The 27,013-nt window shown below is 38.6% G+C and overlaps 2 protein-coding genes across 3 annotated transcripts; one reads left to right on the plus strand and one right to left on the minus strand.

Annotated features, from left to right (window-relative positions):
* The first annotated feature begins 21,092 nt into the window (after nt 1–21,092).
* LOC113310585 (ADP,ATP carrier protein ER-ANT1-like) lies at nt 21,093–23,918 on the plus strand. Of its 2 annotated transcripts, XM_026559310.1 has the most exons (4): nt 21,093–21,508; nt 22,336–22,707; nt 22,963–23,237; nt 23,352–23,918. In XM_026559310.1, exons 1-4 carry the CDS (start codon nt 21,242–21,244, stop codon nt 23,362–23,364), a joined length of 927 nt encoding a protein of 308 aa, XP_026415095.1. In that variant the 5' UTR covers nt 21,093–21,241; the 3' UTR covers nt 23,365–23,918. The 2 variants fall into 2 exon arrangements, with proteins under 2 accessions (XP_026415095.1, XP_026415094.1); XM_026559309.1 differs by having other exon boundaries at nt 22,963–23,918.
* A 124-nt stretch (nt 23,919–24,042) lies between these two features.
* Nucleotides 24,043–25,826, minus strand: LOC113308244 (BTB/POZ domain-containing protein At3g56230-like). The gene is made up of 3 exons (XM_026556721.1): nt 25,575–25,826; nt 24,939–25,124; nt 24,043–24,817 (listed from the first exon to the last, which is right to left on the minus strand). The coding sequence occupies exons 1-3, from the start codon at nt 25,635–25,637 to the stop codon at nt 24,365–24,367; spliced, it is 702 nt and encodes a 233-aa protein (XP_026412506.1). The 5' UTR covers nt 25,638–25,826; the 3' UTR covers nt 24,043–24,364.
* Between the last annotated feature and the right edge of the window lie 1,187 nt (nt 25,827–27,013).

Below are 27,013 nucleotides of genomic sequence, written 5' to 3' on the forward strand. Positions count from 1 at the left end.
ATTGTTGTGGGCGATTTATATGCGCCTTTCTGTTTTCCAGCTGAGTCGATGTTTAATTTATATGCGCCTTTCTATTTTCCAGCTGAGTCGTCGTTTTATTTCAATCCTGTTATAGGGGCGACATATTTTATTAGAGGGGCGGCGGGTAATAGGACAAAAAGGGTTATTACATGGTAATTTGAAGTGTCTCTTATCCAAAAAAATTAAAAATGACTAATTAACCCTCACATATTTTAGTGTTGATAATCTAGTTTAGTATTAATGATTAATTTTCACTAATATTAATTCTAAATCAAAACAAAATCAGATTTTAGAGTTTAAAAAAAAACCATTTTTTTACATTTTTGGAGCTAATTACGGCTGGAATTTTGCTCGTAACCAACCGTAAATCTTAGTTACGGTTCGTAAAATATGATCTACTAACCGTAACTGGTTAAATTTGGGGAAAACCCAATCGTAAAACCAGTTACGGTTGGCAACCAAATGCTCGAACTGTAACTTAGTTACGGTTCGTAAACTAAAATGGTTACCAACCATAATAGTATTTACGGTCATCTCGAATTTTAGTTATGAATCGTAATTGGTGACCTTTCTGAACTCTTACGGTTCGTAATTCTGGTATCAACATCAACCGTAAGTTCACTTACGGTTGAAAAAAAACGTGACTGAAAAAAATTCTCAGATATAAGAACATACGGTTGGTAATAGTTCAATTACGAACCGTAACAACATCAAAATCTCCAGTTACGATTCATAATTGAGTTAAAATAAACAGTAATTCACATAAACCCAGAAATTTGAATTTCAATTTTCATCTAAAACCCTAATTTTTGATAGAAATTAAACTTAAATCGAACAAAATAAACCAAATCGTTACTGGGTTTTTCAAAACATACCTCATATAAGTCATTACATTACACTTGATTAATTTTCGAATTGTCGATTAATCGAAGACGATGAAATTTTTAGTTTTGATGGAGGTTACGATTGATGGGAGGAGGAGAAGAGAAGAAGAAAGAAAACAAATTTTCAATTTAACTTTGATTTAGGTTAAAAAATGGGGAGGGTAATCTAGTCAATTTACACCCCCTATAAGACATCCCCTAACCAACTAGAGGGACATTATTATCACAATGCCGCCCCTTTAATAAAACCCGCCGCCCCTATAACAGGATTGTTTTATTTACCGCTCCGATATCATATCACATTGAACTGCACAAAATACTTGAGATTTATTCCCACGGCCACTAAGATCTACCCGGATGGACCCTCAAGGTTTAGTCGCTACCGTTAGACGATATCCCAGATGCACTTTTAATGGGACTCTGGGAGTCTGAAATTTCTTGATAGGGACATTTTAAAATTTGGGAGTCCTAGAAAAACTTAAATTTTGTGGCTTTTTTTTGTGTGATATTAAGTAAAGAATAAGGTGAGGGCGATTTTTGCGATTTTCATCTACCAAAAAAAAGGGTGATTTTTGCGATTATGGAGTTCTCTTGAGAGGGAATTGGATTTCACTTGATCAATCCGTTTTCTCTCAATCCTCTAATCTAGCAGTCGTGCTCATCTTCTTCTCCTCTCTTAGAACTTTTGTTTGACATCCTAGCCTAGGGTTTTCGCATCTTCTTCTGGCCTCCTTCTCCATTAGGGTTTCTGTGCACATATGGATTTTCTCTGATGTCTAGCACACGAGAAACTTTGAAAAATTACGGCCTTTCCCGCAGCTGATTCTGAGCCTATCTCAACTAATTCTCAAGGGGTTCTCTATCAATGTCCATTTCTTGGATTTGATGGATGTAAAAATGGGATTGGAGGTAGAGGGTATGTTCGCGCTTCATTGATCAAACACTTACAAGACAAACATTATCCAGATGAAGGTCGTAAAATCAAGTGTCGAAAACTCATGGGAAGTAATTATAGGGTTTACAAAGCCTGGGAATAAGTGCTGCAACAGTTGAAAATGTGGCTTTGCATGGAATGCATGCACCTGCAAGCTTGGCGGAAACACTGCAGACATCAGGGGGAAGTAATTCTCAGTCCTTTTAATGGTGTTTGTTAGAGCACTGCTCGGTCAAACTCGCAAACGTTACTATCTCAAGTTTGTTTGTCAAGTTTAGTTGCTAAAACTATATTAGTCTTGATTTCTAGTCTACTTATAGCTAAGTATCAGATTAGGATAGAAAGTGTAGTTGAGCATTAGACTTCACGACGTTCATCGATTGAAGACGAAGAACTACTAAGGGGAGCTTGTGGAACTTCATCAACAAAAGGTATGTGGAGACTTGAACTCATCTATCACTCAAAAGTCTATCTACTCTATCTCATATTTGAGACAAAACTCGTATAGCTATATAGACTTCGATTATGCAAATTTGATATTTCGAGTTGAGTTTAACTCGCTTACATATTTCTCGAAATATGTGTTGGTAAGCTTTCGTTTTAACCAAGTTCATCTTATATTCTTGAAGAAAGTCAAAAGATGATCATGTGAAGTCAAAAGATGATCATGTGAAAATCGCCTGGTAACATCTTACATGATTTGTGTGATACAATCATTTGATGTAGACTCGGAATGTTTCGTATTGATCATTCGATCACTTGAAAATTGCTTTGAAGCTAATAATTTGTGTGAGACAGCTATTGTCGTCTTCCAAGAATGTTTCAATGGTTGAAATGAGAGTTTAGAACAATTAGATATAAGCATAGTATGCGTACTTGCATATATCTAGTCCAAGTTGGGGAACCATGGTATGCATACCCGTATGCGTACTGGTTGGTTTAGTGAAAGTCTGGGAACCTTGTACGCATACTGGTACACATACTGGCGTGAAGTTCAGGTCCATGAATTTCTGCTGAGTTTGGTGGTATGCGTACCCATTCGCATACTGGCGAATCCAAACTTAGCCGGCCACTAAGGTATGCGTACCCGTTTACATACTTGAGTGGATAATGTTCTAAAATCGATTTGTTCATGAGCTAATACATTCATATAATAAGGAATGCGATCTTTTGCAAACCGTGGCTATAATGTTCATGACTAGATTCGAGTGAATCAAAATCGATTTTTCTTCAATTGTGTCTTGTATACTTCTATGAGAATATAAACAATTGAACAACTCTAGAACTAGTTTCATTTGAGTCATTTGAACTAGTTATGGTTAAGATGAATATGGTTGATATGAAAGTGTTCATATGGCTAACTTCGGTTAACTATTGTTGAGCCAACAAAGGGGTACACATTTAGGTACGGTTACTCATATCTAAATGAAGTCAATTTTCATTTGTGTGTAACAAGCTAAGTTCGATCTAACGGTTGAAAGATATTAGCTTGAGTCTAATCAGGTTTTCATCTAACGGTGAATATTGAATGCTTTGTTACCAAGATAACATTGATTGCAAACCCTGATTTGAAGACTATATAAAGGATAACTCTAGCAACTGGGAAACCTAATCCCCACACCTCCTGTGTGATACTATTTGCGACTAGAGTCGATTCTCCTTTAACCTTAGGTTTTTCCAAAACCCTGTAGGTTAACGACTTGAAGACTTCATTGGGATTCTGAATCCAGACCCAATTATTTTCTCTGTAGTTGCATGTTCTGATCTTGTTGTTTTCTATCGTGATTGAGTACTATCTTCTCTAAGATTTACTCGAGATTTAATCTCCGATAGGCAAGATAAAAAGTAGTCACAAACATCTTCGTCTCATCGTTTGTGGTTCCACAATATCTTGTTTCGCTACCATAAGATTAAGATTATTGTGAGGTGACTGATATTTCTAGTCTGTTCTTCGGGAATATAAGTATGTTATATCAATTGGTTCCTGTTCACCTTGATTTATCAAAAGATGGAACAAAACTCATAGGTTTATCCGTGGGAAACAGATTTATCTATTCAATAGACTATTCTGTGTGAGATAGATTGGTTTATCAAGTCTTCGACTTTGGGTCATAGAAACTCTTAGTTGTGGGTGAGATCAGCTAAGGGAATCAAGTGCTCAGAATCCGGCGTGGTTCAAGAGGCGCAAGGAACGCGACTGTACCTTGATCAGTGTGAGATTGGTTAGGGCTCAACAACATTCCAGTCCGAAGTTAATTTAGAGTAGGCTAGTGTTTGTAGCGGCTTAATACAATGTGGTGTTCAAATCTGGACTAGGTCCCGGGGTTTTTATGCTTTTGTGGTTTCCTCTTTAACAAAACTTCTGGTGTCTGTGTTGTTTGTTTTCCGCATTATATTTATTTATATAATTTAAATATCACAGGTGTGAGTAAGTTCAATCAATCGTGAATCCAACCATTGGTTGTTGATTAAATTGATTGACACTTGGATATTGGTTTTTGATATCGTCCAAGTTATTTCTTATATTCAATCGGGCTCGCAAATTCCTATATGTTTGATTGCAGATTGAATTGAGAAATTGAGATATAACTCTTTGATATACTTTTCTTAAGATTGAGTATGACTTTCTAGTTGATTTTCTTGAAAGTATATTGGAGTTAGTCCATACAGATTGCTAAGCGAAATATTGGGTGTGGTTGTTAGACCCCCGCATTTTCAGTGTTGGTGTCGACTTCTTGATCCACAGTCTTCCTTGCTCTGAGGCTCTCACTGCTGGAATTGATGCTACACCAGAAATTTCATCGATGTGTCTTTCCTTGAAATTATTGGACAAGGTTTTTCAGAGACAAATCTCTACGGTGTCCAGCGTTCCTGCTACGTAAACTGAACTTTGCAAGGACCTTCAATGCAACTATCCAGAAGGTTATTCGATGCCCCGGAGAGCTTGTTGCTTGGATATAGCTTCTGCTTTGCCCGATCTGCACTCTTCGCACATATTTCCCTAAGAACAGTCGGGTAATATGAAAAGATTGCAGGTGGCTTCCATCAATGCTGCCTTGAATCGCTAGGGTAAAACCAATGGTTGTGTCACTTTAGTCCATAGGGTGTTAGAAGAACAAGATGTACTTGATGAGCTGAGACGCAAATCCAAAAGGAAATAACCTACCAATTAGGATGCAACCGACCTGCAGCTTTGCCGTAAGAAGCTGTCTTGTGGGTTGTACACAACAGCCATACGAACTTTAACGTCCAATGGCATTGCTCCAACCAGCGCAGAGACTTTGAGAGATTTGCAATGCAAACATCCCTTTGCACCCCCTCCCTTTGATTCCAGCTGATCCATTAACTCAAGATGCCTTTGTTGTTTCCAGGGATTTGGTTTTGGGCAAAATTAAAATTTTTCCCAAGGGTCCCTCATGTGGGAGAGATGGTTTACGTGCTCAACATCTTGTTGATGCACTTAGTGGTTCTGCAACGGCAGTCTCGGAAGAACTGATCACATCCATTACTGTCGTTGTTAACCTTTGGTTGGCAGGGAAGTGCCCGTCTCCTCTTACTCCTTTGGTGAAACCAGGTGGATGCATTCGTTCAATTGTTGTAGGCACCATATGGAGATGATTGGTCTCTAAGGTTGCGTCTTCTCACGTAGATGGAGACATACTTGAGTGATTATCAGTTTGGTGTGGGGGTGAAATGTGGAGGTGAAGTTATACTTCATGAAGTTAATAGATTGGTAGAGATGCACAGTAATTCTAGCTCCAAGTCGATGTTTCTGGTTGATTTTTCGAACGCTTTTAATATGGTGGATCGCACTTCAATGTTGTGTGAAGTCGGGTAGCAATGCCCCCCGATCTCCAGGTGGGTAGAGTTTTGTTATGCGAGACCAGCTAAATTATATTATATGGATAAAACTCTTGCATCTTCCAAAGAGGTACAACAAGGCGATCCTCTCGGTCCTTTGTTGTTTGCTCTGTTCTTACACTCCTTAATCCACAAGATTATGAGGCACTGTGTTTTGGACCTCCAATATTGGTACCTTGATGACGACACTCTAATTGGAGACACTTTGATGGTCCCGAAAGCCTTACATATTGTAGTTACCTAAAATCTGAGAGAGGATAGAAGTGGGATTCTAGGGTTTCTGAAAGTGAGTTACGGGAGGTTGAGCACGAACAGTCTCTGCCAAAACCACGCACAGTGGCCGTTTAAAAGCTGCTTCAGTCACAGGGAAGAGGTTTAGGGATGTTCATAGGGAGGGAAGCATACAAAGAGAGAGATAGGAGAATTCTAGGGTTTGAAGAAGAATTGCTCTAAGAGGTTATGAGAAAGATGATGATATCTTGAATAAATAGAGGACCTATTTATAGCTGAATTCTCTAATCTCAGGTCGGTGAAGATAAAGATTGCTTTTCGTGCTGTGCGGAGAAATTCTATCGTCTCTTGAGGAATAGATAGATATAAACTAGGTTGAGTGTATATCATTATTCTACCGCCTCTACTCTCTCCTGCGGTGAGAAATAAGCCGGGTATTTATCATGTGTCGTAGACCGCCAGACCAAAACCCTAACTGATATCCCCCCCATTTGTGTGAATCTGAGTCATCCTTTGTGATGATGTGTTGAGAGAAAGAGAAATATTCTCTTTAGCCAAGTTGTCCAAGATAGAGAGATATTCTCCGATATGTAAGAATCACTAGGATGAGTCACGTGAAAAGGCATGAGATGCCTCATAATTCGTGTGGAGAGTCTGAAAAGGAGACATGTTTCTTAAATGAGGCTCGTGCCTATCATGGGTAATATCCATCCTTGTCTGAAATTTCCCGAGATATTTGAATCTCTCCGAGATACTCCAGAGAGATTTGAATCTCACCGAGATTTCGCAGAGATATTTGAATCTCTCCGAGATTTCGCATAGAGATGTCAATCTCTCCGAGATTTTGCTGTGGTCAGCTGGGACTCGTCTTGAAGAGAAAGAAAAGGCTTTTTACGCCCGGTTAATGTCATCGTGCGAGTTTGGATCACTTGTCTTTGACCAGCGTATCTTGCAGAGATGTGCTAGGAATCAATTGTGCACATATTGATAAGTCCGACATGACCAGTATATCTCAGAAGGATGTTCCAAGAATCTGTCAAAAGGGGCTAGAGGCAGAATAACAATGTATCTAGAAATCTGTCGAAAGGTGTCAGAGGCAGAATAACTAGTGTATCTCGCGGGGATGTCCTAGAATTATTCGGAAACCTCAGTAAGTCGAGTCAGAGCCTAGAGTCGACATGATCAGTGTATCCCGCGATGATGTACTAGGAATCATTCCATGATCTTAAATAAGATGAGTCGTGCTTACATGAGACATGCATATCTCTGCTCTGGGTCATAAGCCCGCCACGGACGTTGTTACATATCTACAGAGCCTCCATGACCGGCAGTATCTCTTCGAGGATGTATATTAGGAATCATGACATCACAATCAGCTGCGTCTCGCGAAGATATGCTGGAATTGTGTTTGTTCCGGTTCATAAGTTTATCGGGGACGTTTTACGCTCTACAAAACCTACGTGACCAGCAGTATCTCGCGGGATGTGTGCTAGGAATCACAGAATCACAACCAGTAGTGTCTAGAGTGGACGTATACTGGAAATTGTGGCTAAGGGTTCCTTAAGGGCCAAGGGCTTAATCTCTCTCGGAGAGTTGAATTTTGTCTGTGGTCTTGAAATGACATTTTTTTCCCCTATTCAAATTTCACCATCTACATTAAGTCCCCTACTTAGAGTAGAACCTTGATTGTTCAATGATGAGTATATAGATGGTTACGAATCGTTCATGCGCAAAATTAAAATCCACTTGCGGAGTCCCCGAATTGGTGTTCAGCCTTCGATTGTTATGACTCTGATCTTGGAATCGACCCTGGACTTGGGAACCTCTTAGGATTCTATGTTGGGAGGCGTTAATGGCATGATAATTGACTCTTGATGAGACAAATTCCCATCTTGATCGAATGGAATTGTTAATGAGGGTTCACTTGGCCAAAACCCTAATTTTCTGTCTTTGTGCATCCTTGTACATGTGAGTATGTGGGGAAGAGAGAGTTCTGAACGACTTACTATATGGTCGCGATGTTGATGAAGAGACATGACAGAAGCGAAATACTTCTTTCAGAGTTTTAGAGTCCTTATCCCATACGAATTCTGAGTTTAGGCTCGTACTACACTAAAACCCCGATTCCTTTTTTGCTTGTGTCTGAATACTCTGGAGAGACTTTCCTGGTGGGCATGTATATGTATTGATGGGTTAGTTCCTTGTGTGATGAGAACTCGTTCAATCCTTTATACCAATCAGACACCCTCTTCCGAGAGAAAATACCTATTTTTGAAACCAAGGATATTTTCATCAAAAACCAATATGAGTCCGATTTTTCTATCATGTGAGACTCCATGAGATTTCTTAGGCATAGTCACGATTTGAGAGAGGGATAGAGGCGCGCGTCTGGTGTTGTTTTTGAAAATTATGAACTCGAACTTCCTTGTTTGAGCTAAATTCCCTTTATTTTCTTTGAAATTCTGCTTTTTTGGATTCCGTTTCAATCTCGTTCTTCTTCGAACACTTAGAGAACTCAATATTCTTAACATTCACGTGTTTGAGGCCTTTGGACTCATGATATACCCCAATGTTTCAACATCGCCTTTTGAATATGATGACTTTAGAAACTCTCCTTGGATTAATCATAGACATGTCTCTTAATTGGTTTTCCGTTTATACCCTTTTATTATGAATCTAATACTCTTCATAACACCCAGGTTGCTAATGCAAAGGAGAGAATTGAAACTGGTAGTGGAGTAGGAGTTACCGTAAATTTGAGTCAGATCATAGACCGTAACCCTCGTTCTTTGGAGTACTCATATGCTAACATGGAAGCTCCAATTTCTTCTTCACTTACGACCGGTCCCGCCGTGTTGTCTGGTGATAGTTTGGCCGGTGGTCTTCACTTCATCCAAAGCATGGAAACTATTTACCCTGATCATAAAGTTATAGGTGGCTTTAGTGTTCCTAGTCGCCATGCCTTGCTGTATTCTGAAATATGGGCAAAACTTGGCCACATTGCTACAACTTAGGTTTTGAAACATAACTTCCGTCTTGTTATGTTTGTGGACGAACTTTTGTCTACTGTGGAAGAGATGCGTTCAAAATCCTTCAACGAGATTACCAAATAGTTGATATCCAGCTAGGAAAAGATTATCTCTTCTTGCGAAAGCGTTTGCTTCAACATAGGATGGTTGCGGTCGAAGCTCGAGTCCATTCAAAAAGAATATACAGCTCTTCAAGAGTTCTCCGATTTTTCATATCATGTCTTGGTATTGGAGGAACAACAACTGGTCGAGGAAGGGTTGGCTATCGGACTCATGAAAGAGAATTTTGACAACAAAGTTTCGACTTATTTGCAGAAGGTCGGAACATGGACACGCTGGGAGAAGAAGGTGCTGAGAGGTTTCCTCTAAAGGGTTTCTCTTTTTTTTTTTGAATGATCTCAATTCCTTAGGTTAAATAGGTTTTGATTTGAAATAATACTACTTAAAACTTCCATGTTTATTTTGTGAAATTACATTTTTTTAGGAAAAGAGATGTTCAATTCTATACAAAATACTCCTTATGCCACTTTACATTGATTGTCATACCTTCTTGCTTTCCGTTCATGTATACTATCTCATAATACCCACTAGATATATCCTTCGAGATGACAAACGGCCCTTGCCAGTTAGGGGAAAACTTCGGAGCTGACTAATTTTTCCGAACGTGTTTTGCTATCATCAAGATTAAGTCCCCAACTTGGAAAATTCTTGGCCTTAGTGCTTTATTGTACGCGCGCAAAATTCGTGTTTTGTAAATAGCAAGATGCTCTCCTGCATTAGTACGCCTGGCATCCACTGTATCCAGATCCGTTATACGAGAGAGAGAGAGAGAGAGAGAGAGAGAGAGGGGGGGGGGGATCAGTTGTGTCCTACTGAACTCCGCTTTCCATAGCAATTCGAGCTGACTGAATCTTGATTTCCACGGGTAGAATGGCATTTGTTCCGTAAACTAAGGAAAAAGGTGAAACACATGTAGAGGTCCTGGGCGCATCGCGATAAAACCATAATGCCATCGGTAATTGCTCATGCCAAGACCTAGGGTTATTGTTAGAGCACTGCTCAGTCGAACTCGCAAGCGTTGCTATCTCAAGCTTGTTTGTCAAGTTTAGTTGTCAAAACTATAAGTCTTGATTTCTAGTCTATTTATAGCTATGTCTCAGATTAGGATAGAATGTGTAGTTGAGATTTAGACTTCACGACGTTCATTGATTGAATACAAAGAACTACGGGGAGCTTGTGGAACTTCATCAACCAAAGGTATATGGAGACTCGAACTCATCTATCACTCAGAAATCTATTTCTATTATATCTCCTATTGAGACAAAATTCGTATAACTATATAGACATTACATTATACACATTTGATATTTCGAGTTGAGTTTAACTCGCTTACATATTTCTCGAAATATGTGTTGGTAATCTTTCGCTTTAACTAAGTTCATCTTTTATTCTTGTCGAAAGTCAAAAGATGATCATGTGAAAATCGCCAGGTAACATCTTATATGATTTTTGTGAGACAGTCATTTGATGTAGACTCGGAATGTTTCGCATTGCTCGTTTGATCACTTGAAAATTGCTTTGAAGCTAATAGTTTGTATGAGACAACTATTCCAGTCTTCTAAGAATGTTTCAATGATTAAAATGGGAGTTTAAAACTTTTAACCATTGATTGTATATAGCACAGTATGCGTACTTTTATGCTAACTGTTGCAAGTTATTCCAAGTCCGGGAACTTAGTATGCATACCCGTATGCGTACTGGTTTAACAGTTGAAGTCCGGGAACTTAGTATGCATACCCGTATGCGTACTGGTTTAACAGTTCAAGTCTGGGAATTTAGTATGCGTACCCGTTCGCATACTAATTCAACTGAGTTTGCTCGTGAATGACAGTATACATACCCGTTCGCATACTGGCGGACATACCAAGTCCGGAACTCTAAGTGTGCGTACCCGTTTGCATACTTGAGTGGGTTATGTTCTAAAATCGGTTATTCATGAACGAATACATTATATAATAAGGAATGTAATCTTTTGCAAGTCGTGGCTAAAATGTTCTTGAATTGATTTGAGTGAATCAAAACCGATTTTGCTTCAATTGTGTCTTGTATACTTCTATGAGAATATAAACAACTAAAAATCTCTATTACTAGTTTCATTTGAGTCATTTGAACTAGTTGTGATTAAGATGAACAAGGTTGATATGAAAGTGTTCATTTGTCTAACTTCGGTTAACTATAGTTGAGCCAACAAAGTGTACACGTTCAGGTACGGTTATCCATATCTAAATGAAGGTACATTTCATTTGTGTGTAACAAGCTAAGTTCAATCTAACGGTTGAAAGATATTAGCTTCAACCTAATCAGGTTTTCATCTAACGATGAATATTGAATGCTTTGTTACCAAGGTAACATTGATTTCAAACCCTGATTTGAAGACTATATAAGAGAGAATTCTAGCACCTGGAAAACCTAATCCCCACACCTCCTGTATGATACTAGTTGCGACTTGAGTCGATTCTCCTTTAACCTAGTTTTTTCTAAAACCATTATAGGTTAACGACTTAAAGACTTCATTAAGATTCTGAAGCCAGACCCAACTATTTTCTCTGTAGTTGCGTGTTCTGATCTTACTTTGTTCTATCGTATTGAGTACTATCTTCTCTAAGATTTGCTTGAGATTTAATCTCCGATAGGTAAGATAAAAAGTAATCACAAACATCTCCGTCTCATCGTTTGTGATTTCGCAATATCTTGTCCCGCTTCCATACAGTTAAGATTATTGTGAGGTGATTGATATTACTAGGCTGTTCTTCGGGAATATAAGTCTGGTGTACCAATTGGTTCCTGTTCTCCTTGATTTATCAAAATACGGAACAAAAAATCGTAGGTATTTCTGTGGGAGACAGATTTATCTATTCAATAGACTTTTCTGTGTGAGACAGATTTGTTTATCAAGTCTTCGACTTTGGGTCGTAGCAACTCTTAGTTGTGGGTGAGATCAACTAAGGGAATCAAATGCGTAGAGTCCTGCTGGGATTCAGAGGCGTAAGGAACGCGACTGTACCTTGATCAGTGTGAGATTGGTTAGGGCTCAACTACATTCCAGTCTGAAGTTAACTTGTAGTAGGCTAGAGTCTGTAGCGGCTTAATACAGTGTGGTGTTCAAATATGAACTAGGTCCCGGGATTTTTCTGCATTTGCGGTTTCCTCGTTAACAAAATTCTGGTGTCTCTGTTATTTATTTTCCGCATTATATTTTTTATGTAATTGAAATATCACAGGTTGTGCGTAGTTCAATCAATTAGATAATCCAACCTTTGGTTGTTGATGTAATTTGATTGTCACTTGAACATTGGTCTTTGGTACCGTTCAAGTTGTTTCTCATAATAATCAGGCTCGCGGATTTTATCTGTTTGATTTGATGATTACATTGAGAAACAGAGATATAACTCTTGGATGTATTTCCATTAATTGAGTCTGACTGTCTAGTTGATTCTCTTGGAATTATATTGGAGTTTGTCCATATAGATTGTCGAAACGAAATATTATATGTGGTTGTTAGACCCCCGCTTTTTAATTGGTATCAGAGCAGGAAAACACGTTTAAGACCTTATAAGTCTGTGTTTGTAGCACTCTATGGACAGAAACGCTATCTCAATAAATGCACCACCAGATCCACGGATTCCATAATTCTCTTCCATGACTGATTTAATAAAATACGTAGAAGAAATTCTATTTAAACCTCCACCAGGTTTAAAATCCCTTGAAGTGTTTTCAGGGCTTGAAAGAAGCTTGAGAGCTTATCTCTTGATGTTGAGTTATACCTCCAGAAAGAGCAAGAATTTCTTGATAAGCTAAATCAAGTTATGATGAATAATCTTCATGTTGAGGTTGATATTGATAGTGAGGATAATACTTTCCTTTCCTGTATCCTAGAAGACAAACTGGATATAATACAAGAAGTATCTAAACCTCATCTATCAGTCAGGTTCATCTTAGAACTTGGCTCATTTCATCAGTCAAACCTTGATACACCTTCTCAAGATAATGGTATTTCCCTTTTTTGTGAGAAAGTCAGGATGTCACTTTTTATCAAAAGAGTTTCCCTGTGCAGTACTGAATATTATCTGCAAAGACTGTTTGTTATAAGTTGTAAACGAAGAAATCAGGAACACAAATTGTCATGTGTTCTTTGAAAAACTTGTAAAAACAGTCCTTTGGGCTTCTCTCAATACTGTAAGACGTAAGAGTAGTTGGAAAGAAACCCTCTCTTGGTGTCATGGTGTGCAAGGCCTGTTTTCTCGTGTGTTCACAATGAGTTGCTCGTTAAAGGCTTGTTGAGCTTTGCTCCAATCTTATTTTTCATTTTTTGTCTAATAAAAATATGACGTTTCATAAAAATAAACGAGCCTTTTCCCGCACACGTACAGTTCACGTACTCTGAACCATTGAGTGTGTTAACCGCGTTCCAGAATGTGTTTAAGTCGGTTCATGTACCACCGTTTGATACATAAAAAGAGGAATAAATCACTTCGTTCTTTTCACCTCTTCTTCCCTTCAGTTCGTGTAAGAAAGAGAAAAACCCAAGAGTTTGCAAACTCTTAATCACCAAAACCTCAATTCTCAATCTTTTTAACTGTTCTTGGTACCATTGGGTTCGCAACAAAATTCTACTTCACGGGTTTGTCTTTGATTCTTCTTTCTTTCAAGTTCTGGAGCTTCACCATTATCAACTGTTCGTGTACCCGGTAAGTGCTTCATTGGTTCTTCGCTTCTCTTTGACTTCAATGGATTATAGGAAGAGACTTAGTCGTGGACCTCGTGGTAAAAGTTTGGGTAGTCAAAATCGTGATACTTTTTATGATCCAAGCTTACAAACTAGGTTCGTGGACGTAGAGGCTCGTGATTATTTTGTAAAATATAGTACAAAGAAGCCTATTATGGAGAGGATTTATAATCCTTCAGAACTTAGTGTAGATGGTCTTCCTGGTTTCTTCAAAAACCATGAGTGGGATATAATTCTTCATCCCATTGGAACATCACATATAGAAATGACTTCCCAGTTTTAAGTTCAAGCCATTGTTCGTAATGAAGTTTTTGTTGTGAATCTCAAGTAATTTTTAAGCTCTTGAATCTGTCCCGGGTCCGTGACTTTCAAGTACCACAACCTGAGCATTTGAGACCTTCTGCAAATGAGATCTCAAACTTTCTCCTTGCAGAGGATGTAACCTGGAAGGAGGGGAAGATTGATGTTCATGATGCTGGAAAACTACTGGTGACAAATTTGATGCCCATCACTATTGGCCGACTGTTATGGACCAGGTCTCTTGCTGAATTGGTCTATTACATTGTTGAAGGATGGAACACTGACTTCTGTGGCCTTATTATTCGTCAGATGATAAGTGCAAGACAGACTTCAAATAAGACTCCTGGCTTTCCTTGTCTTATCTCAAGGATTTGCAGTCATTATGGCATTTTCTCTGTTGGAACCAGTCTTGGAGGACCAAAAGTCTTTACCATGAAAAGAATCGAAAAGATGTGCATAATTCCATTTAGAACTCCAGCTCCTCCTAATTCTGAAATCATCCATCTTGGACAACAAGTTGAATGTCAGCAGGAGCAATTGGATTATGCCTCACAAGCTTATCCAGAGTTGATTGAGAAGTTTCAAGAAATTGCTAGGGACTATTATAAGATGATTGGTTAATCTTTGTTTAATTGTTTCGTTTATGTCTCTGCTTATGGTGTTTTATGTTGAACTTCTTATGTCGAACTTGTTAAACTATTATTCTTAATAGTTGTAATGAATTTAATGGTATTTTAGCCTTGAATGATTTTATCTTTCAATTAAACTGCTAAATATGTTAAATCCATGAGAAGTTTGGCTGAATATATGTCAAGAGTTTAGTCTATTATGTCATTATGAAAATATTGATGTAAAATAGAATTAACTCTTGATGAAAAAGATTAAGTCTATGGTATCATTATGCAAATATTGATGAAAAATAGAATGAATCTTTGAATATTCCGCAGTATTGATCTTTCCCTGATCCACTTCTATGTGAAAGTACTGTACGGCTCCGTAAGTTTTCTTATGTTGAGAATTTCCGATTAAATTAATCATTAAGGTTCCTTTGCGGTTAATTTAATTGAGTTTTCTGGATACAAATTCATGTTTCATGTGATTTGTCAATGTCCAAAAAAATCATTCTTTTCTTGTAAAAGTAAGGTCGCTCTTGTTGTTTTAGGGAATAACATTTTATGGGGGAGAGTTCTTAATTGAACTTGTACTTAATTGCCAAATCTTCGTGGGGAGTGCGGCTGTGGAATATTGTAGGAGTTTTATTGTATCTTTATAAACTCCTTGCGGAGAAATTCTCTTGTCTCTTCAGGAATAGATATATATAAACTAGGTTGAGTTTATCTTATTATTCTACCGCCTTTACTCTCTTCTATGGTAAGAAATAAACTGGGTATTTCTCGCATGTACCGTAGACCGCCAGACCAAAACCCTAATTGATATCCCCCCATTTGTATGAAGCCGAGTCATCCTTTGTGATGATGTGTTGAGAGAGGGAGAAATATTCGCTTTAGCCGAGTTGTCCAAGATAGAGAGATATTCTACGATCTGTAAGAATGAGTAGGACGAGTCACGTGAAAAGGCATGAGATGCCTCAGAATTCGTGTGGAGAGTCTGAAAAGGAAACTCGATTTCTACATGAGGCTCGTGCCTATCATGGGTAATATCCATATCCTTGTCTGGAATTTCCCGAGAGATTTAAATCTCTCTTAGAATTTGTGGAGAGATGTGAATCTCTCTGGGATTTTGAGGAGGGATTTGAATCTCTCCGAGATTTTGCAGAGAGATTTGAATCTCTACAAAGATTTTGCAGAGATATCAAAATCTCTACGAAGATTTTCTTCACAGATCCAAATCTCTTTGTGGTCAGCTGAGACTCGTCTTGAAGAGAGAGAAAAGGCTTTGTACACCCGATTAATGTCCTTGGGCGACTTTGGCTCACTTGTCTTTGACCAGCGTATCTTGTATAAATGTGCTAGGAATCAATTGTGCACGTATTTATGAAGCAGATATGACCAGTGTATCTCAGATTGATGTTCTAAGAATCTGTCGAAAGGAGCCAGAGGCAGAATAACCAGTGTATCTAGAAATCTGTCGAAAGGGTTCAGAGGTAGAATAACCAGTATATCTCGCGGGGATGTCATAGGAATTATTCGAAAACCTCAGTAAGTCGAGTCAGAGCCTAGAGTCGACATGACCACTGTATCTCGCGATGATGTACTAGGAATCAGTCCTCGATCTCAAATAGGATGAGTCGTGCTTACAGGAGACATGCATATCTCCGCTCTGGTTCATAAGTCCGCCGGGGACGTTGTTACACATCTACAGATCTTACATGCCCAAAAGTATCTCGTTGAGGATGTATATTAGGAATCTTGGCATCACAATCAGATGCCTCTCACGAAGACATGCTGGAATTGTGGTTGTTCTGGTTCATAAGTCTGTCAGGGATGTTTTACGCTCTACAAAACCTAAATGACCAGCAGTATCTCGTGGGGATGTGTGCTAGGAATCACGGCATCACGACCAGTAGTGTCTTGCGGGGACGTATACTAGAAGTCGTGGCTAAGGGTGCCTTAAGGGCCAAGGGATTAATCTTTCCCGTGAGAGTTGAATTTTGTCTATGGTCTTGAAATGACACTTTTTCCCATATCCAAATTTTACCATCTACACATATTATTCAACAGGATGGTGCTTCTTTAGGGTTACATTTAAATGTCTCCAAAATCGAACTTTTTTGGCCGACTGTTGATTATATGGGTTTGGAAGACGGTATATTCCCCTCGGATATTTGCAGACCAGTTGAAGGTGTGGAACTTTTGGGTGGTCAGTCTGAACCCCCGTTTTTGTAGTGACACGGTCGTTAACAGGGTACGTAAGAAAGTTGGTTTGATGGATGCTATTACTATGCTTAAAGGCCCGCAATGCGAACTGCTTCTTCTAAGGAACTGTAGTGGAGTGTCTCGGTTGTACTTCACCATGAGAACTACCAAGCCTGAACATTTATGTTTGCGCAAAAATTGTTTGATAGTCATCTAAATCAATTTATACGACATCTCATTACAGGTAATGGCCCCGGTTACAGTTTGCTCCAACAAATATTATCCACTCTCCCAATCAAACATGGTGGTTTGGGTGTGTCCACGACGGAGTACGATGAAATATTGATAATTGACGTCCATCATACAGACTCAAGCCCAGCAACACATGATTTTGCGTGACGTTGGTTTGGTTGGTTTAAGCCCAAGTTTCGAGCTTGCATTGAACACCTATAACCAGTTTAGTGGTACTTCTTTTTCTCCACTTTGCATTGATGACATCCCCCCCCCCAGTCCATGAGTTCCTTGGAGGTTAAATACTTTGATGCGATGAATAAAGAGTTACCCTCTCGGTATAACATGTCTGGGCGTGATAATGCGCTTTGGCAAAGCAAAACCAAACACGCGCAAGATTACTTGTTGGTTATCCCCATTGAAGGACTTAATCATAGAATTGGCCCTAGGCAATTTTGTGCGGTACTTCGATATAGAATTGGGATTCTACTTTTTGAAGAAGGGGGATATGCTCCAGCTGTGACAGGGGGATGGATATCTTTGCGACCATGCCTTGCATTATTCTCATGAAGTTGCTCTTAAGTTCAGGCGTGATCTAGTGCGTGACACCTTTGCCGACATGTGTTATCGGGTTGGAGTTCCAGCTAGGAAAGAGGTCGATTTAGGCTTCTTTTCCAATAATGGCATGTCTTTGAGACCGACTGATATTCTGGTCTATAATTGGGATAATGGTCGTGTTGTATGTTTGGATGTAACGGGTGTCTCCCCTTTTACCGGAGGAGGTGTACGCACTTTTGTGTCTGGCCAAGAAATTGGGAACGCTGTAGATCGGAAGCATAACAAATATCTGGAATAGTGTAGTGCTCAGGGGTTTGGTTTTGGAGTCCTTGCTTTCATTACTCCTAGCCAGAATATTTGTTATGCTTCCAAGCAGTACACTATTCCAGATATTCGTTATGCTTCCGATATGAATTAGGATTTTAAAGGTGTTAGATTTTCAACCTAGCGTAAAATATCCCAAAATCTACAACTAATAGATATTTAGTGACGCTTATAACTGTTACAAAACAGTTTGTATAACAATTATAATTCACAAGCGTCTATTATATTAATAAATATGGCAAAATCGTTTAGTGACACTTATGACTACTAGCTATTGACTTATTAAAAATAAATAAATTAATGCCATATGCGACCGCCTAGCTCGTCTACCTCTTAAGATGGCATGTTTTTTGGAATTATCGTCTAAACCAGGGACAAATTTAGAATTATTCTTTTGGATAGGGCTAGAGTGTCACTATTAGCAAGGCAATCGAAAGTCGGAAAATGTTATTGTAAATGAACATCGTGATTAGTATGTAACTATGATTCACTAATAAAATACTACAACTTTACATAAGAACGTTTTTTCTTGTTTCGCCTAACATTTAAGTTTTATATTTCTCATGATATGGGTTAAATAGCCAACTGTACATAGGATAACCATAATAAAACACAACTACTAGTATAGAACAAGAAATAAGAGTAATCGAAATAAGATAATATTATAAATATTTTTTTTATATTAATAAATGTTTTAAAAAAAACATAAAACACAGCTACTAATCGAAATAAGAGTAAGGGAACTACATAGAAAGTCGTTTTCGTACCAATGGTCCTATTGTCGTGAAGTATTATGACATATGATAATAAGCATCTTCCCAAATAATATTTCTTAGCTTACTTGGAAAATCAACTGGTTCCATCACCTCACCAGACTCATCATCATCAGGGGCAATCCTTTCTTCCTTTTTCTAAAATTCAGGTATCTTTTTTCCCCCTTTTTCCACTTCCTTTTTCTTAACTTCAGATGTCTTTTTTCCTCCTTTAGCCACTTCCTTTTCCATAACTTGATGTCTCCTTTTTCCCCTTTTTGCCAGATACTTGGCAGCTGCAGCTGCATCTCCATCCATATCTCGTGACAAATTTACTAGTTTCTTGCCTCTAATTTCCAGGACAAGTTGCACCACCAAACTCCTACTGCAACCCTCATACGAAGAAAAAAACCTCTGACACGTCTTGCAAATTTTGAAGGGATTAAGCGTGTTTCTGCATTCTTTATTTAAGCAGAGAATAGCCTCCTTAAAGAGAGCTGGAACTTTGGCCGAATTACAATGGACATCGACATCAGAAAGTCGACGTTCCTCAACAAGTATGATGCCAGCCTTTATTCCCATGAATACTTGATAATAAAAAGATACTCCAATCTTTGAGAACTTGGCTAAAGCAATTATTGGCTTTGCGTACCCATTGCGTAAAACAACTCCATATCCTCCACAGCGTTTTTCTTTCTTTGCTAAATAAGCGAACACGCTAATCCAAGTCCAACGTCGTAGCGGATACAATTCTTCCCGTGAACCATCCCATTCATCCCGGTCTAGCCAATGACGAAATTGAATTCGAGAAACGTGATGACCAACTTTGAGACTCTCCAAGTCAAAGAGAATTGTGTGGTTCAGAGACTCATCTTCTTTGTTCTCTCTTATTGTTGTTGAATTGGTCGTACCAACTTCTCCTTCATTGTTTTCCTTTGTTTCAATTGAGTATTATTACTTACAGTATTGTGTACAATTGTTGTTCCGTTATCCTCATAATCTTATTCTTCTTCACTTGGATATTCTTCTTTTATGTAATCATATTCTACAGTACTTGTACTAGAGAGGGAATCTTCGTCTGATTCTTGTTCACGGGATTCTTGTTCATTAGCAATTGGTAAGACCTTGGGGACATCAGTGGCAACACTAGCATCATGAGAAGATGCAGGAGGATGAACCATATTCCAATTATTTCCATATTGAATCCAATCAATACTACCAAATTGAAGAAGACACATGCTTGTTGTTAGGGTTCCGACCCTAAACTCGTCATAAGACCATGGGTAAAACTCAACTCGAAAACCGGTTGACTAGATGAGGGAACCCATTGACTTATAAACTACAAATTAAACCCCATCTAACCAATGTGGGACTAGGATCCCAACATCTCATCACGTTTCCAGACCCAATGTCCTCGTTGGCCCACTCTATCAACACTGACCCGAAGGTAGCCCTTTCTCTTATGGCGGCTTCACTCCCCTATCAGTATTCAATGCGGGTGACAACTACGCCCATACATAGGTGCCCCAACACTTTAATCTAGCCTATAGGTCACCCCTTCCGTGGAGCGGCATGGGTCGTGGTGGTTGGCTCAGATACCAAATGTTAGGGTTCCGACCCTAAACTCGTCATAAGCCCATGGGTAGAACTCAACTCGAAAACCGGTTGACTAGATGAGGGAACCCATTGACTTATAAACTACCAACTAAACCCCATCTAACCAATATGGGACTATGATCCCAACACTTGTTGGCACCATCATCACCGTTACGGAAAATTAAGTATAGATCTGAAAGAGGAGGCAGGTATTTCACCTCTACAAATCTCCTCCAGCAGAACAACTTTGATCCCCAAACCCTGGTCGGACAACTGTTCCAAGTTAAACCAAGTTAAACAGTTCTACACCGTATCCGTCAGCTGTAGCTGCGGGCACCCACTTACACCATGTTTGTTTACTCCTGACTCATCTGAGTCGTCTGGATCTGAATCATCTGGATCTGAGTGAAATCACTTGACTCATCTGAATCCGAGTCGATAAGTTTGTTTTGAGTCAGATCTGACTCATCTGACTCGGAAATAAGTGAGTCAGTGGTTTGGTCCCATGAGTCAGGAGTATTTTGTTACCTGACTCAAATGAGTCCGAGTCAGGGGTTATGTCTGAGTCAGAGGTCGAGTCAGATCTGACTCAAAATGGAAAACAAACGGTCTGACTGCTGCCTCGGTCCGAGTCAGGAGTTGATTCAGATTCAGACGCCGAATCAGCTGCAAACAAACAAGTTCTTACACAAGGTGACAAAAAGTGGGCACACGCACCATTTTGGTAGGGGATATAAGAGGAAAGGAAAGAAATTTAATAGAGGTTGGAAATTGCAATCAAATCAAATTCACTAGCTCCAACAAAATACGATAACTCCAGTAAGGTTCAGATTTCTTCAGAATACTTGTTCCTCTCTCTCTATCTCTCTGGTTGTATTTCCAGAGAATAGATAGAGAGAAGAAGGCAACAAAAGAAAAATGGAGAAATCTCGACCACACCCGGATAAATTTTCTAGTGATTTGATGATGGGTGGATTTGCAGCAGCAATATCAAAGAGTGCTGCTGCACCTATGGAGAGAGTGAAACTATTGTTACAGAATCAAGGGGAAATGTTGAAAACAGGAAATCTTAAAACACCTTATAATGGTATTCAAGATTGTTTTAAAAGGGTTTTGAGAGAAGAAGGTTTTTTGTCATTCTGGAGAGGTAATCAAGCTAATGTCATTCGGTATTTCCCTACCCAGGTTATTATTTCTCAGAACTTTCTTTCTCTAACTTCTTTGATTTATTGTTTTGGACTGAATGTGATTTTCAATTTTCTCTATTGAATTGTTTTTCTCATTCTTTTGTTTGGGTTTTCTTAAAAATTGTTGTATTGATTTTGGGCATGTTTTTATGATTGTCTATACATTGAATTGTCTGCAGTGTCAGAGTGACACAATACATATAGATTTGGAGTTGTTGGAAAGTAATTTTGGATTTTCAAGATTAATCTCTTGGTGTCTAAGTTCGATTTTGCTGTGAATTTTTATCTAAAAACTTCCAATTCGGGTTTAATCACTTGATTCACTTCTTGTTTGGAGGATGGAAACCTAACAATTTATATAATTTCATATATTCCAGTAAAACAATTTGAATGCATTGTTCTTTGGAACACATTAACAACTACTAGATTGGGACAGTTTGGTTTTAGTTCTGTTTGGTGCCTCTATGGTTTTCTTGTTGAACAACTCAGTAATTTTATATGATGCACTCATAGAAGCTGTTTTTCTACTTTAAGTTAGATGAACCTTTTCCTCTTGATGACTTAAATGTAAGAATACATTGCCCAGCATTTCATAAGGCAGAAAGCAGACTAGTATGACCTGTGTTTTCAACTTGAAACACCTAATCTACAATGTATAAACTATTTTAAATTGTTGTTTGAGGTAATTAGCGCTCGTGGTGTATTGTATATAAGGTTATAAGGTCAATTAGATGGTTTCAAGAATGAATCATCAATTTGGTTACAAATATGCATTTCTATCATAGTATTACTATCTCAAAGTGGCATTGACATCTTTTCTTTCAGGCATTCAACTTCGCGTTCAAAGGCTATTTCAAAAACCTCCTTGGGCGCTCGAAAGAGAAAGATGGCTACTTGAAGTGGTTTGCAGGAAATGTTGCTGCAGGTAGTGCTGCAGGAGCAACTACTTCTTTGTTTCTCTATCATTTAGATTATGCTCGCACCAGACTAGGCACTGATGCAAAGGAATGCCCTGTAAATGGTCAGAGACAGTTTAAAGGGATGGTAGATGTTTATAGGAAAACTGTGTCAAGTGATGGCATAATAGGTCTTTATCGGGGCTTTGGGGCATCAATCATGGGAATTTCTCTGTATCGGGGTATGTACTTTGGGATCTATGACACCATGAAACCCGTCATTCTGGTTGGGTCTTTCGAGGTATTGCCCTGAACTCTTCATTTAGTATTGTCTCTTAACTCCTCAAAGCTAGTTGCTACAAGTACATTTATTAGGTAAAATAAGGCCCTAGTATTCATGCGTGGAGAAGTCTTCATAGTGAATGAACATCTGTTTAACTGGGAGTTCCTGTTTCACTCCCAAGTGTTGGAATTTTTAAATATTTTTTTAAATCATGAAAAGTGGACTTGTTCTGCACATTTATTTTTTTGATGAAAGATGCTTTTACTATTGCAGGGGAACTTCTTTGCCTCTTTTCTGTTGGGTTGGAGTGTTACAACAGTTTCAGGGGTTTGTGCATACCCTTTTGACACTGTTCGTCGAAGAATGATGCTAACCTCAGGACAACCTTCCAAGTATCATAACTCTCTGCATTGCTTCCGTCAGATCATTCACCATGAGGGTATTTTTGCACTATTTAGAGGAGTTTCCGCAAACATGCTTCTAGGTATGGCAGGGGCAGGAGTTCTGGCAGGTTATGATCAGCTACATCGTTTAACTTACATGCACGGGTATGGTCAAAGAACCTTAAATTGATGAACAATCTCTCAATTTTTTTTTTTTGTGAATCTCACTCTGAACAAAAGTGAACATTAAAAGAAAGAAATCGAAAACAACGTTATCAGTGACAGCTTATGAGGATTACGAGGCTTTCTTCCTAAATGCACATAGAGGGAAAGGGGAAAAGCTTCCATTTTGCTAAAATCTGTACAGTGGGAAAAAAGAAGAGTTGCATGAATTCTTAGCCAATAAAATGTTTATATGTAATGTTGGAAGTAGGCAAAGCATACAATGTTATGTGTGACATTTGAAGGCACCATAAGGCGGCGGGGGAGGCAAGAAAAAGGTATCAGTACGCAACAAACAGCCAACACAACCAGCATTAGGAGGGATCTCTTTTGATGTGTGGGCGCCTGAGGAGCAGAATTTGCTACGCTTGCCGAGGTTTCAGTTGGTGAGTTCAGCAAGCTGCAACAGTGGGGAAGTTTTGGAGTATAGGATTTTGTCCTGGGTCTAAAATATAAGTATGCTGTGGGCCAAAACTCACTTTGCGTATTTTTTTTGGCTGGGCTTTTTAAGTTTTAGATAAAAGATGATTGCATCTGTAAACATTCTCTCTCTGTGAAAGAAAACTCAACTCATGTAAGTTCTTTATCAATGTTCTGAAATTTCAGTTTCACTTTTATATTTCACCAATAACTCAGGAATCAGTGGAACATAATATGCCATTAGCAGGCTGAAGCCTGAAGATAGTCTAGTTGCGTAGGAAACCCTCATCACAGGCACAAGTATACTTCTTGCACCGTTTTAACAGGATTTAATCAAGCTTATAGTAAAGTGAAAAAAAGCGAAAAACTGTTCTGCAAAAAAGGAAAAAAAGAAAAGAAAAAGGATATTAACGTTTCTACAAAAAAACTATATTGGAGATATGAACACCTATCAAAATGCGAGCAAGGGACGTAACAAATGATTCAACCAACACACCTGATGTGGTATGCTCCAAGCCTAAACTGTGCAACAAAATGCATGCTACTCCTATTTGATTAATAAACAAATTATCATGTTAAATGCCACAGAAGCATGAAGTTCTATTTGCTTAAGAGTCTAAGACACTTGTAATCTTCAGCTCCAATACCCATTACACTTTACGCTTCTTATCACTAATGCTATGGGCCCTTGTGATATGTACCAGCAAATGCGGGTTCTGTCTGCCAAATTCTTCATAACCAGGTGAGAAATATATCTCTTCTGAGTGGCTGAGTATTGATTCCAAGGCAGCAACTTTTAATGTCTCATTAGAAGTAATTTCTGAGATCTCCAGAACTTTGAGTGCAGTTGAAGAATCTAACAACTTCAATATATGTTCTTCGCAAAACTTCTGCAAATGTGGAATCGCATACTTATGAGATGCAACTGCTAGGCAGAAAAAATGTTTCTCAAACTTTTCCTTAGACAAGCTTCCACAGTAAAGCAATTCCAAGAAGATTTCAAGCTCTTCGTGATTAAATTCAGGGAGGGATACGGAGTCAACTGGTGCTGCTTTGCAAGTATCCGATGCTAGCATGTTTTTGAAAACCTCAGATCTAGTTGCCTGCAATATTTACATAAAGAAACATGAAAAATCATAGCATCATATATTTCAAGAGAAGAATGTAATTTATAAATGCTCATCAACTTGGGACACTTGGTTGATTAATGGTGCATAAACTAACCAGCAAAAATCTATGTGCAGGTATTGAAGGTCCATCGCTGGGCTTGATTTGGATATCTGAGTAACTTCCCTGCCTTAATGCAATAGCTAATCCGCCAAGATAATCAGTGCACCTTTCTTCTCTCTCTTTCAGCCTTTCTTCTTTCTCTTTCCCTATCTTGATCCACCTTGTAGCACTTGTAGTCCCCTGAGGAAAATCCAACATATGCAACATGTTACAGAAATCAAACTTAACATGGCAACACGAATTGTCAGTATCATCTTGTAAATGTATCTCAACCAAGCACAGAGCAACAAGTCCCTACTTATTTACATTACTGCCACTGCAATTTCACTGAGTTAAAAAAAAAATCAATTAGGCTAAAAGATCAAAATCAAAACTCTCCCAAGTTTTTTTCAAACTCTAAAAAAAGACAACAAGGTTTTCATTGTCATTTTGAAGGAATTTCAGTGCCTTCAAACCCCAAGACTTTGATTTGGGCCTTCACTATATTGGTAACCCTAATTTATGAGTTCAGAGACTAAAGACTCTATAACTTTGTTCGCCGAGACAGGGGAATGACATCCAGTCCAATGAAATGATGTTACATCTCATATCAAAGCAAACGTATAATATAAAAAAAAAATCAGTGCTTACCCAATTTGCATCAGCTAGGGATATGGTTCCTGCATTTCTGTCTTTGTTCATCAAGCTCATCATGTTGTTGATTTCCCCGTTACAACGATTACGACTCCGCCAGGGTTTGAATATGAATATTGGGCTCTCAATTCAACTTTTGCCTTTTTACAAAAAGAACAATCCATTCTTGTCTCGTCGAAATTATTTGAAGTTCCCTAAAAAAAAGAAGCAGAAGAAAAGGGTCCTTGAAAGTGTGAGGCTTCGTTTTGATGCAGAATTCTTTAACAGGGTGTTAGTCGTCAAGAGAGTCGGTCGGGGGAGTTGGGTCTAGTTTGTGTTTTTTGCTGTTAGTTGTGGGGAAGTTTGAAGGAGTCTCTCTAAATTCCGTTAGTCGTGGGAGAGTTTAGAAGAGTCTCCCAAACTCCCTACAAAACCCCGTTAGTCGTGGGAGAGTTTGAAAGAAACTCTTAAACTCCCTGTTAGTGATAAAAAGTAGAATGCTAGGGAGTTGGTTTGTTTTGGGGAGTTCTGGGGAGTTTACAGTGTATTTTTGTCTCACTCCAAATCTCTCAAAAAAGTAGAGATTTTGGGAGAGTCTCTCAAACTCCCTACACTCAAAACACCAAACTCTCTCAAACTCCCTACATTCTCTTACACTCCCTCAAAATCCCCAAGATTCAAAATACATTAAACTCACCCAAACTCACTTGAAATAAATGGTTAGTGGCGATTCAGAAACCCTAAATTTTTAGTATGCGTCTTTCTCATTTCCAACTGAGTCCTTGTTTGATTTTACCTCCCCGAAGTCCCATTTAGTGTAGTTTCGCAACGTCCCATTGATTCCACAAGCACACACGCGGTTTAAGGGTCTTAGGACTACGCCGAACGTCTCCGGAGGAATCTAGATAGTGGATACTGAGAAGGCTTTTGATAAGGAAAATTTGTTGATTGGTCCTACGTCCATATAGTTATTTATAGTAGGGTCTAACCGGAATTGTTTTTTATCTAGAGGTCCAAAATTAATTAAAACACGAAAATGACGATAATACCCCTTCCTACCAAACGTGTGTGTCTACACGCTCATTTATATCGAGTACATATTTGTTACACTGCTTACAAATTCTAGTATATATCTGCTACACTGCTTTTACAAATTTGAGTACATATCTGCCACACTACTTACAAATCTGAGTACATATCTGTCGCACTACTTACAAATAGGATACGTGTCCGCTACAATGCTTACAAATTCTAGTATACATCTGCTGCTTACAAATTCGAGTATGTATCTGCTGCACTGCTTACAGGAAAAGTACATGTTTGTTAGAATCAATGATAAATAAATATATTGTAGGATCATACCAATTAATCTCTAGTATTTCTTTAATACCGTACTAAATCATAGAAAAAATAAAGGAAAACCTATATAGGCACAGTAAACACAAAAAAAGTTGTAC

This window comes from Papaver somniferum, chromosome 9 (genome assembly GCF_003573695.1).
Source record: "Papaver somniferum cultivar HN1 chromosome 9, ASM357369v1, whole genome shotgun sequence".
NCBI classification, from domain to species: domain Eukaryota; kingdom Viridiplantae; phylum Streptophyta; class Magnoliopsida; order Ranunculales; family Papaveraceae; genus Papaver; species Papaver somniferum.

What these genes read in the sequence shown, in the direction of transcription:
- LOC113308244 (XM_026556721.1), bottom strand. Translation starts at nt 25,637, where the DNA reads ATGATGAGCTTGATGAACAAAGACAGAAATGCAGGAACCATATCCCTA. An exon ending in CCCTAGCTGATGCAAATTGG is followed by an intron (nt 25,125 to 25,574) that starts GTAAGCACTGAT and finishes GATTTTCCTCAG; the next exon opens with GGGACTACAAGTGCTACAAG. An exon ending in CTGCACATAGATTTTTGCTG is followed by an intron (nt 24,818 to 24,938) that starts GTTAGTTTATGC and finishes TAAATATTGCAG; the next exon opens with GCAACTAGATCTGAGGTTTT.
- LOC113310585 (XM_026559309.1), top strand. Translation starts at nt 21,242, where the DNA reads ATGGAGAAATCTCGACCACACCCGGATAAATTTTCTAGTGATTTGATG. An exon ending in TTCGGTATTTCCCTACCCAG is followed by an intron (nt 21,509 to 22,335) that starts GTTATTATTTCT and finishes CTTTTCTTTCAG; the next exon opens with GCATTCAACTTCGCGTTCAA. An exon ending in TTCTGGTTGGGTCTTTCGAG is followed by an intron (nt 22,708 to 22,962) that starts GTATTGCCCTGA and finishes TTACTATTGCAG; the next exon opens with GGGAACTTCTTTGCCTCTTT.